The sequence below is a fragment of the Vanessa atalanta genome, chromosome 26, assembly GCF_905147765.1.
Source record: "Vanessa atalanta chromosome 26, ilVanAtal1.2, whole genome shotgun sequence".
NCBI lineage: Eukaryota > Metazoa > Arthropoda > Insecta > Lepidoptera > Nymphalidae > Vanessa > Vanessa atalanta.
In genome coordinates, this window is record NC_061896.1 from 6378786 (window position 1) to 6391471 (window position 12686).

The 12686-nt window shown below is 30.7% G+C and overlaps 1 protein-coding gene across 1 annotated transcript in view; it reads right to left on the minus strand.

Annotated features, from left to right (window-relative positions):
* LOC125074051 (homeobox protein OTX1) overlaps positions 1-12686 on the minus strand; it is a 55560-nt gene that overhangs the window by 22582 nt on the left and 20292 nt on the right. The window contains exon 2 of the mRNA XM_047685272.1: positions 9748-10107. Coding sequence (XP_047541228.1) covers positions 9748-9994 — 247 coding nt within the window. The 5' untranslated portion in view covers positions 9995-10107. The remainder of the gene's footprint in view (positions 1-9747; positions 10108-12686) is intronic.

Genomic DNA, 12686 nt, shown 5'->3' on the forward strand with positions numbered 1-12686 from the left:
CTATATTTGTTAAGTTTGCAATTTTGTGAATACATAGATAAAAATATAGAGATAATAATATTTTACATTGATAACATCTGATCCAGAAGATACAAACACCATTGAGTAATCGATAATCTATCATTTTGCTTAGATTTTATTTAATTATCATATCAAGGTAAAAAGTATTTACAGGTTCATAGTGTTTATCATATTATTATCAACTATTACAATTATTTTGCATTATTTATCGTGAAATTCTCACTAAAACTATCATCAGCGCATTTGTTTATTTAGTACTCCTTGATAAAATAACGTATGGGAACACGGAATAGTTAACAACAATAACCGTATAATATACGTTAGGAAAATGCTGCAAATTTATAGCATTACGTTCAATGTGCCCGTCACTCGTGTACGTGTTGACAGACGTCGGAATTATAATCGGATTAATTGACTTTTGTGACAAATGAGTTATTGAGATATTTGACATTAGGGATTTTAAAATAAAACATCGGAAACGTTGCTGAATAATTTTTTAAGAGCTTATTCAGAAAAACACATATGTATTTTCATTTTAAAATTTATATTATGTAGTCGTTTAAAAATTGTAATATTTTGTATAAGATTTATATAATGCGTAAGAAGATTACAATCACATTTTTATTGTTGAAGAGATAAATCTAGAAGTTATGATGTCGTTAGCCGTATACCGATCAATCTACTATCAGTTCAATAAAAAAAATGATAGATTGTATTTTTTTGTCTATACTTAGGAACACAACGAATTTGTAATAGTTTGATTAGATTAAAAACTGTAATTTAAAAGTTTATATTGATGGTTTAATCATAAACAATATATGGCAACACATTCACTGACAGACGATAATACGATGTTCTTTTTTTAAAAATGACATCGGTGAAATAATAAAGTACTTTTTTGGCACAAATAAAAGTCACAAAAAAATAAATTAAAATCGGAAAAAAGGGTATTATTTTATATATACAAATAAATGTCGCTGCCATAAAATAAATAAAAAAAGCAAAAACAATAATTAAAGAACTAATTTTCTTCCAATTTGTATAGCTTTAGATTTTATTATATGGTTAAAATAAATAAACTGACACTTGCGAGGAAAATATTTTACGAAATAAGGTAAACAGTTCGATGTATCAAAGGTGGTATTAGCCGCTCGATACGCTCCTCATTATAACACCATAGTTAATTCAACGCGGCGCGTACGACAGTTGACCTCGATTTAACACGGTTGAAAGACCTTAGTTTAAAAAAAATGCTACCCATTACTTAGAGTTATCGGGTATAATTTTATAAACGACACGAAACGACGTCAAGAAAGCGAATATCTTCAATTGGTAGTCATTTTTAAAGGTATAATCTTTAGTACGTATTAGAAATGGCGAGGCATTTATTAAGCGCAATGTTTTGATAATATTTTTGCGGTTTTATATTATAAATATCATATTTGTTTTGGAAATTATGAGTGTTATTTCAAGGTTAAATTTTAGTCTTGAAACGTCTCGGGTGCAAAAAGTTATTTCTGTGACGCGTGTTCGGTATGGCACGTGTTTTTTAAAATGTTTTATAAGGTTATAGGTCTCTATTGATATATTAGGCAAAGGTATGAAAAAATGTGTCGTGTTGATTTGATTTGATTCTTAAATTTTTTTTATTTTTATATACGAATAAGAGTAGATAGATATAATTATAAGAACTTAAAGGTTATACGTAAAGTTTGAGTTTAAATATATAATTCTAATCTCTATTTTACATCTTTTATAATTTGTATAATTTGAGATGGCCCAGTGGTTAGAACGCGTGCATCTTAACCGATGATTTCGGGTTCAAACCCAGGCAGGTACCACTGAAATTTCATGTGCTTAATTTGTGTTTATAAATCATCTCGTGCTCGGCGGTGAAGGAAAAAATCGTGAGGAAACCTGCATGTGTCTAATTTCAACGAAATTCTGCCACATGTGTATTCCGCCAACCCGCATTGGAGCAGCGGGGTGGAATATGCTCCAAACCTTCTCCTCAAAGGGAGAGGAGGCCTTTATCCCAGCAGTGGGACATTTACGGGCTGCTAATGCTAATAATTTGAGAACTTGATTTGTATTAATTTTGGTGATAAACAGAACGATTTGACGAATTCTTCGTGTCTGATGTAGATATGCAATGAAGTAGACTTAGCCTATAACAAAGAAAATATACTCGTTGTGAAGAAATAAATACTAGTAATAAAAACAGACTTTTACATAAACATACTTTAGAGACAAACTTATTTCTACTTTAGATCGGTCGAGCCATAGACCTAAATCTATACAGCCAAATAAAATAAATCGATTTTCTTTTAATAAAAATACTTTAATCGATTTTATCATTTCTCTTACATTATTACATTACAATAAAGCGGTAGTAAGACATTTGCAGTAACCCATTAAACAGTTAAATCTAAGTGGTACGACGGTGACTTGATAATCTGTCATTCGTGTGGAGTGGTAATGAATCAACGGTGATAGCGCACGAGCCTTGCGGAGCTTCCGAAATCAATAACCAAAGAATGCGACTTGTTTTATTTTAAACTTGTTCGTCCATTGCGTTCTATGTTTCGAAATAGTTTTATAACAATTCTATTGTAGTTACGATATATATGTAGAATATTATTATAAGTTATAATGTTTGTTATTGTTGTATCTGTGCGAGTTTTAAATGTTTTCTTTTTTTTTAATTTGTATTTGAAAGTTTAATATTCGAAAATAGAACTTAATTGTAAACATATTTAATTTGGAAGTCTAGCGTTTCTCATAATTTTGACACTGTTTCTTTGAGTGCATGCTTGTTGAGTGTTTGTGTGTTTGCGTGTGTGTATATTTTGATGAAAAATTATAATAACATTTGTCAGTTCGTTTTTTTTTCATACTTAATTTTAGTTGCATATTTTATATTTTGAGATTTTAGTCCTTCAATGGTATTTTTAATAAGGAACAAATGTTGGTCAATTTAACTCGAACTGTGTGAAGATACTATTTTATATCAGGTTAATTTTTATCTCAATCTATTTACTTATATATTTATACTAATATTATAAATGCGAATGTAAGTTCTGTCTGTCCGTTGCTCTTTCACGGCTAAGCTGCTGAACCGAAATCGATAAAAATTGGTATGAAGCAAACTTGAACTCCGATGAAGAATATTATACATAGGATATTTATACTTTTTCACATCTAAAACCAACCGATTAAAGACGAGCGATCCGCGGGCGACAACTAGTAAAATAAATAAATGTCTCTTGATTTAATCTATAAACAAAATCTAAGTCAAAAAAATCTTTCTCTCTGTAAATTAAATGTAAAAATATACATTTATAAAAATGAAATTTCGTTTCGTAAATACTACATGTACATTTGATACTAGTCAAGGTACGTTGACCTAATCACCTGTCGACTGTATTTTGATCGATAACTCGGCCATCGTGTCATTGGTGTGAAGCCCACAACGTGACCTTCGTCGTTGAGCTTACTTAACTTAATAAAGAAGAGTAATGACTTCAACCTTAAATTGTTATTAGCCTAGTTGTAATATAAGTAATATTTGAAATTTAGGTACCACTCATCAGGTATTCTACCGTCGAACTCTACATAGTATTGTTATGATCCGGTTTGAAGAGCGAGTGAGCCAGTGTATCTACAGACTCAAGGGACATAACATCCTAGCTTCCAGGGTTGGCGCATTGGTGCGATGTTAGGAGCCTAGATGGCCCAGTGGCTAGAACGCGTGCATCTTAACCGATGATTTCGGGGTCACTGAATTTTCATGTGCTTAATTTGTGTTTATAATTCATCTCGTGTTGGTGAAGGAAAATATCGAGAGGAAACCAGCATGTGTCTAATTTCAACGAAATTCTGTCACATGTGTATTCCACCAACCCACATTGGAGCAGCGCGGTGGAATATGCTCCAAAACCTTCTCCTCAAAGGGAGAGGAGGCCTTAGCCCAGCAGTGGGAAATTTACAGGCTGCTAATGTAATTATTTGGTACAGCGCCAATGTCTATGGATAGTGACCACTTACCATCAGGTTTATTTGCTCGTCCGTCTATCCATTACATAAAAAGTCGCGCATGTAATACCTTTACAAACAAATTTGTATTTATAATTATCTGTATGTTACGTTAAGACTCACGCACACTAAGAGATCTTATAAGCATACGTCACTATTGCACGCCGATAATTTTGTATGCAGGAGCGCTCCCTCATGACTGAACCGATCTTTAGTTCAAAATAATACACACTCCTTGAATTGTTCTTATAATCCAAAAAGTAGAATGTATAATTTAATTTTTGGCTAATTATAAATATCTGTTAATTTTAGTGATTTTATATAGGATGTTTTATTGGCGATAAGATTTGTTGAAGATGCAATGAGACGCGTTGAAATCTTTCGCATAGACGAAATTATAAATAGTTATTATTTTTGATATTTTCACATTGGGTATGTTTTCTCAACGTACAGCGTCATAAAATGTTTACGTTTGGTTTTAAGGTCTATCTAATACAGTTAATATAGACGATATATTTAATTGTAACCTTTAAAAAATAAAATTGTAATCACAGTTTTGAAAGTAAAAAAAAATTAAAACATTGAAAATATTATACGTTACTTAAATCATAAATTCAATTATTTATGATCTTTTAATTTTTATAGTTTGGCAACCCTCATTCATTGATACTATTTTTACACATAATATACAATATATTATGTAAATAAATATGTATGTGACAAATACCCTCGCAACTAAATCAAGTTCTCACTTTGTTTCCGACATGAACAAGAACTAAAAAAAAAAAACAATTAATTATACCGTAGAAAGAATAAAAAGGGACCGGCCATAAAATGCTTAGGGATGCCAATAAAAACGAAATATACAATGAAAAAAGTGTATTTCGAAAAAAGAACGCCCAGCTGCCGGCGTTACGCGTCTAGTGGGCGAGAGGGAGAACACTACGTGCTTTCGTGGGTGAGAAAGAGAGAGTGACACGGATTAAAACCTCGATGGCAGATTAATTTTAGACTCGCATTAAAATTGTATTGGGTTTTAAATCAAAAAGGTCGCGAGCCGTTAATTTTGTTTACAGATAGATTTGCAGAGCTCTGATGCTGCGGAACGTCGACCAGCATCACGACCCCGACAACTTATTTGTTATTCTACGTTAAAAAAATATACTCTAGAAAATATTATAATGGCGAATGGTTATAACAATTCGGAAAATGCACTAAATTTGATCGATGAATTATTTAATAGCTACGTAGTAAAATTTGTAAGCGAAAATATTTCCAAACAGTTTTCAGTTTAATTAAACTTCCATAGATAATTAATCCAATAAATAATTAATAAAATAAAACATTAAATTATGAGCACACTACCGGTAACTTGAAGTCTATTTTCATTTTATTTTTTTATAATATAGGTAGGCGGAGGAGCCATTGTCACCTGATGGTAAGTCACCACCGCCCATAGACAATGAATGCGCTGTAAGGAATATTAACCATTCCTTATATCACCAATGCGCCACCCACTTTGGGAGCTAAGATGTTATATCCCTTCTGTAGTTACACTAACTCGCTCGCCGTTCAAACCGGAACACAACAATACTGAGTTCTACTGTTTGGCGGTAGAATATCTGATGAGTGTGTGGTACCACCTTTCTGGCTTCGCTATAATGTTTTACGCGTTCTGTTTGTTTTATAAATGAACTAAAGAGCATTGGATGTGAAAGCAGATAACTGAAAGGCATGCAACAGTGGATTGTGATTGACTGATGATATTGTTTCCAGATGAAAAAACCGTTGGAGTTAAGTTTGATTATCAAAAATAGAATTCAAATTTTGGAGATGATTAACTCAAACTTTAATATGTTGTTGTATATTTTGAATACGATTTTTTGGTTATAGCAATATTTTCATAATGACGTCACTCTTTGAAATTATCAAAGGGTAAAAATGTCTCGTTTAATCCTAACAAAAAAAAATTACCTACCTGATGGTTTTTAACAAAAACTTTGAAATACGAAGGGTAATTATTCTTTTAAAGATTAACCGGGTACTTTTTTTTTAATATTTCATTTGAATAATCCTTATGTATAATGTTGGTTTCTTTGTTTTTATGTGAAGAATGTTATTTTTTGGCAATTGATATATATAGGTATATGTATATAAAAGCGAATATATAATAAATAAATAAATACCACTTACTGATTAATTACGAAATCTCAGAAAAAAAAACATCTACAAACTTGAAATTTGGCAGGTAGGTTCCTAATAGGGGTAGGATGTCTACCTAGGCTAAGAACAGATTTTGCGTAACTAAGGGGGTAAAACGTGGGTTAGAAGTTTGTATGTGTCCTATGTTTTAAAAATAAGAGACTTGTAATTTGAAATATAAGCACCATCTTGTTATCTATAAATCCATTTGGTAGTTATGTATTGTAGAAGCCCGTCTAGGGACCACCTTCTCATCATATATTTAACCGTCAAGCAATACTTAGTACTGTTGTGTTCTGGTTCGACGGGTGAGTGAGTCAGTGTAATAGGCACAAGGGACATAGCATCTCAGTTCCCAAGGTCGGTGGCGCATTCGCGATGTAATGTATCCGAATGTACATAAATTTGGTAAAATGGTTCTGTATACACCGTACCGTTATTGGTACATAAAGGACACAAGGCCTACCTAACCTCTTGCCACACAGGTAGACGAAGACGCGAGCGATAACTAGTTTTCGTCTTTACTAAATATTAAATAGAATAATTCGATAAGTATAATATTATATAATGTTTGTTACGGTCCTTAAGGACTTTTTTGTTTATTAATGCAGAATTCAATCGTGTAAATATTTATAAATTAAAAACATTTTAAGATTTTATCGTATCGAGCGAGTAATTTTAATGTCATTTTAATGTATTTAATTGTGTGAATTCGCTTGTAAAGATAATAAATAATTACTAATACAGATAACATCATAAATTAAAAATAATCTTGGATTCCATTACTGTCAAAAAATACTTGTAAATAAAAAAATACAATCTTAATCACGGGTTATTTTATAAAATCTTTGCTTTTATTACGTTATATTTTTTAAATAAATATTTTTCTATAGTTCAGTTTTTTTTTAACAAATAGTGCGAGTATCCGAACGTAAATTCTGAGAGGGAAAATTAAGCCGACCTTTTTAGTAAAAAGTAAAAACCCCTTTTAAAATAATTGAGTTTCTGCTTCCTTTTAAGAAGGATTTAATTTTGAATTAAGTTAAAGAATGAAATGTTATTGCTATTAACAAAATGGTTTACAAATTTCTAAGAATATTGTTACTTACATAATTTTTACAAAAGACTAAAAAGGCAAAAAGAAATAACATTTTTACATTTTAAGCTTTGAATTATTTATTCATTTAATATTTTAATGTCTGTGTAGTAGTAGTCCTATTTTCGAGCATTTCCAAATATATTCAAACGTCGTTCAAAGTTATTAAAACCCTGTACGAGTTTCCGAACACCCCATACCACTTGGGAAAAGTAATCCGACCTCTTCGGAGAAAAACTCCCTTTTGAATTTAGCATCATTCATTCACTGTCCCTTTCTTATGATGTACTTTCACCCATTCAGCCAAGGGGTGTTATTCTTTGTTACCACTAAGAATCTACTCTCCGATGTGACATTTATGTCATATGTTGGTACTATAAATATATCGGTCATAAAAATATATTCTTTGTCAAGAACATATAAAATATTTTTAAAAATCAATATGGATTGTTGAATATGTAAATAATAACCTATTTTTTATTTCTAATAAATAAAAAATAATACAAGCTAAGAAGAATGCTTAATATTTACGTAGCTACAACACGTATATAGTTCGTCTATTTTTATTGAGGCATGAGTATGTGATCAAACGTTCTAGTCAATTGTAACGATTTTATTTTATTTACATTAAATCTAACCAAGATTAAAAACATATAGGTCTTTGATCCTTTTGAATATACAGATAGTAAATAAAAAAAATTGATAATTTAACAATAAACAAACAGTTAAAAATAGCTTTTAACATTCTACGTTATAAATTCATTTATAATTCGTTATTTTTCGTTACTTTCAAAATAACTGTTATAATCTCAACGATTAATTTAACCGGTACATTTAAAATGTTAGTTCTTGATAAATACTAATTACAGTATAAGATCAAAGGCATGCCGCTACATAATATGTAGGTCTTAACTTAATGCCTAGATCGATCAAGACATTAGACAGCCTTTGGAAAGCAATTGAATATTACCATTAAGTAGTTTAATTAAACGTATAATATAAATAATTACTCATAATTAGCGTCTGTTTCTATGTTTTAAGTCGATAAATAAGTAACTTTAATTTTTAATCTTTATATGAATATAGCAGTTTTTTAACAAACCTACTGTATCGTATTTTGATCCGATTAAGCTTGAAGCTTATATTACAACAATAGATCAGGATCGAACTTGCGACTTCGACGTCGCTAGTTACCGTGGAGCTATTGGAGCTTTAATACATACTCCATGTGTTATTGTAAATTTATAAATGTTAAGGGGTAAAAACATACGTTGATTGTGTATATAGCGTGTTTAACAAACTGCTCGTACTTGACTTAAATACGGCTTGTTGAAATATCAGATATTATGTTATAAATTATAACAGATAACGAATTATTATGTGTGAACACCATTCATTCATTTTTCCTTATTTAAAAACAACATAATAAATTTGTTAATTTATAGAACAGGGTACATGACCGATATTCAAAATACTAAACTTGTAACTAATTAAAACAACTAACAAGCATTCTCCCACATTAAGGGGAGATACTTCACTGGCAACTCTGGGGGTGGGGATAAGCGGCTTAGGAGGGGGGCCGTGTTTTGATTATTTCGAAGGATGTCTTCTTGCTACGTAAATTATGCAACGCTGTTGTTACGAAGGGTACTATTTTATTTATAGAGTTTTATCACAATTCGTGTATATTATAACCTGATATAGTATCTTATATTGACATATAAATTCAACTATCAAATCACCAAGAAGTTTATTAGAAAAATATTTCAATTTTGTTTTGATGTAATTAAGTTAAATTTGCCGTTTAAAATAATCTATTAAAAAAAATAGTAAGCATTAAAACATTACCGGCTAATATTACCGGCTCAGGATTATTATTTAATCGAAACTCCTGTTATGATTAATTAAAATAATAACTAAAACAAAACGTAAAATCTTAGCATTAGTTTTTATAAGATCGTATATTAATATTCATTAAATAATTAATTAAAACAATAGTAACGTTATAACGTAACGATATAACGAAGTAATTTAAATTCCATTAAGAGACGTTGAAATAAATTAGAGAACCATATTTGACTCCGAAATTCACTTACTAAAGCGCTCTCAAACATCGCGGAAGACGATGTGAAATTAATTTAATTTGCTTTTAACTTTTCAGATCTATATAATTATATTGTAAAGATACTCTTCTGTATATACTGTATTTATTTAATAAAGATAAGCTTATACATATTATGGGTGGTAGTGTTTTGTTATTCTATTTTTATAGGTACTTATGTTTAAATGATTTACTTTTTAAAGTTTATTTTTTCTTTATTAATAAGAAAACAACGGTTACTGTTTAATGTGTGTTATGTAACGAGAGTTTATTTTAAGAAAAATTAACTTACCTTGGGGGAATCCAACCGCTTCTAAGCCATGATGCGTTAAACCGAAAGGGCCGAGACCACCCAGCGGGCCTGGCCCCATCCCCATGTGGTGGGCGCTTGAATGGTGAGCGTAAGGATTCTGAGCTAATGGCGACGGTTGTTTCAAGTAATGGAAGTAGTGGTGTAACGGCGTCGTCGAGTGATGGGCTTGGGGCGCCGTCGGCGTTGCTGTTGGCCCACTCGCTGACGAATTAGTTAACAGCGCCATCTTTTATCGTGAACTAGAAATCACCGGTTCGACCTCTTTCTTGTGTGGATTGACATGATTGAAAGTTTTAGACTCGCTCTTTTAACGATCGAAGGCTTGTCATATTCGATGTGCTGTAACAATAAAAAAAAAAAATTATACGTTGAAGAATAACTATTACAACGAAAACTTAATAAGCAAATGTGATACTATTATAAAAGTATGTTCAATAATGAAATATAAAAAGGTAAAAAATATTCTGGAGCATAAATAGAAATGTTTTGCAAATGGATATAACGATTCAATTTCATAATAATGGCTGTATCAATATCTCGTGAAAGCTACGTTAATCGATGACGAGCGGTTTAATAACTCTCAATTGAATTCGTGCCGTATTCAATTATAAATAACGTCAGTCTAATTTTTTGCAGCAATCATAAAGTATTTTTACAATTATTTACAATTACCGTTTTACAATGGGAAATTTTCCGCGCTATTGCAACATTGCAATACAAAAGTCAAATGGAACGCCTTCCAAATTCGAATTCATTCGTCACGACCGTTTCAAAGATTCGGATCGCGAAATTGTATGTTTTTTTTTTCTTAAAAATTCTGCCGCGGAGGTACGTGTTTACAGACATTTTGTCACGTTTTTTTTTATGTTACCTGAGATTCCTTTGCAAATTGAGGGCTATGATCACGCTTCTGACATCTTTGTGTAGTGAGTTGGGTATATCAATGTGATGACATGTGATATAAAAAATAAAGATCAGAAATACGAAAAGTGTACCTCTACTTATTGCATTATTAGATTTTTTTTCTTTATAATAAACATCTTTATGTTGTCTATGGTACAGTTTAGGTATTGAAACGATGAGGCTTGGTATTTTAAATTTAGAACATAAAATAAAGGCTTTAAATAAAGTTACTAAGTAAATAAGGTATGATAGGTAAAAAATAATTAAAAAAAAAGTGACAAAAGACTTTTGTTTAATCATTGTCACTTTCGTTTGTCTATAGATATTTGTTTCTCGGAAATTTTACTTTCCACCTTACTGTCAACAAAAGATTATTCTAAAACCGCAGATAAGCATCTATCCTTTATAAAGAACCCTGTATTATGTTATATATATATATTTATTTAATAATCGCCTTTAACACACAGCACTACGAGCTATAATCGCTTAAAAATCCTCGATATTTCGCAATATGTGACAGAAAAGAAGCTAATTATACACAAAACTATCAAGAACATCTACCATCGCCGTCTCTTTTCTTTCTTAAGAAAAAAATTGTTGTCTTGCTTTCTCCTCAGTTAGGTTCTTTTTAGGAGGATTTCTGCTTGAGTGAAAAAGTTTTTGGCGGTAGAACTCGAAAGGTGTTCAATTGTGTAACAATTGCTTTCAAATGTAAGCCTTACCGATGGTTGTGTAGTGTTTTCACGTCACTGATTTTTACAGCTAAAAATGAGGCGGTACGCTGAGTGCTTTATTGAAGTGTATTTTTTTACTTTTAATACCTATTCAGTAATATCGGGAATTTGATTGGTTAGTATGAATGACGTTGTTTTTTTTTTTAATTTGAAATAACGTACACCTCGTAAGACACGAAGTTCAATGCTTATTTAAATAAAGATAAATTAAATTTGTTCATTTTATTATCGTCATTGACAATTAAATCACTTTTTATAAAATTAAATTTCATTTCTATATTTAAATGGTGTTAGTTGTGGAATAAAATATGTTTTCTATGAAAGTCATCGGTTTGAAGTCAGTATTTATCACAGATTGTTTTGATAAGAATAATTTTATAGAACTCTTTTACACGCAAATTTTTGTTGGTTGTTAATTAAGTAGTCGCAAGTTAACGCTGCAAATAGTTTTTTTTAATCACATAATCAAGTTTTTTTCTGGAAAATTCTGTCAAGGAACCAACGTATTCATTTTGTCAACCTAATATTTTATTGTGTATTTTTATTTATACGTCGTATCATATTTAATAGACCACCTATGTAGTTTATCTTTATATTCTACAGCATTTTTACGAAAACACGAATTTTCATATATTAAATTTGTTTACCTTAATTCTAATGGTAAGGATCGAAACTACTAAATAAAATAGAAACTATCGCTTCACTTCATGTAACAAATATTGAGATATAAAATATCAATGGACGAAAAGCCACAAATATAAACGAAATAAATTTGTACCTATCCAAACATACAAAGTATTTGCAACATCCAAACCTATGTAACTCGCAAATTTCATAGACAACAAAAAGAGCCGACATTCTTTGTGGTCCCGGCAAATGGTTACTTGGAATTTAAAAAAAAAAACTATTGTGCTCTTAATAGAGTGTTCCGATGCGAGAAATTTGTCACAATGCTGTCCCCACGGACAATTATCACGCCTGGAATTAGTTTTTGTCAAAATATATGGGTGTAGTGTCGGTTTTAGGGTAAATTTGTTAATAGTTAACCTCCCCTATGCGATGGAAAGTAATTAGATTATTATTATTTAAATCGTTACTTGCTATATCAATAGGTACTCAATGTACAGACATTAATTTTCAAACTACAAGGAAATACTTCTAATAATTTGGAAAACTTTTGATTAAGTTATATATGTTAATTAGAATCTCACGTTATTAAAAAAAATATAAGTATTATACGATATATAATTCAGTTAAAAATATACCTACGGAAAATTTAAA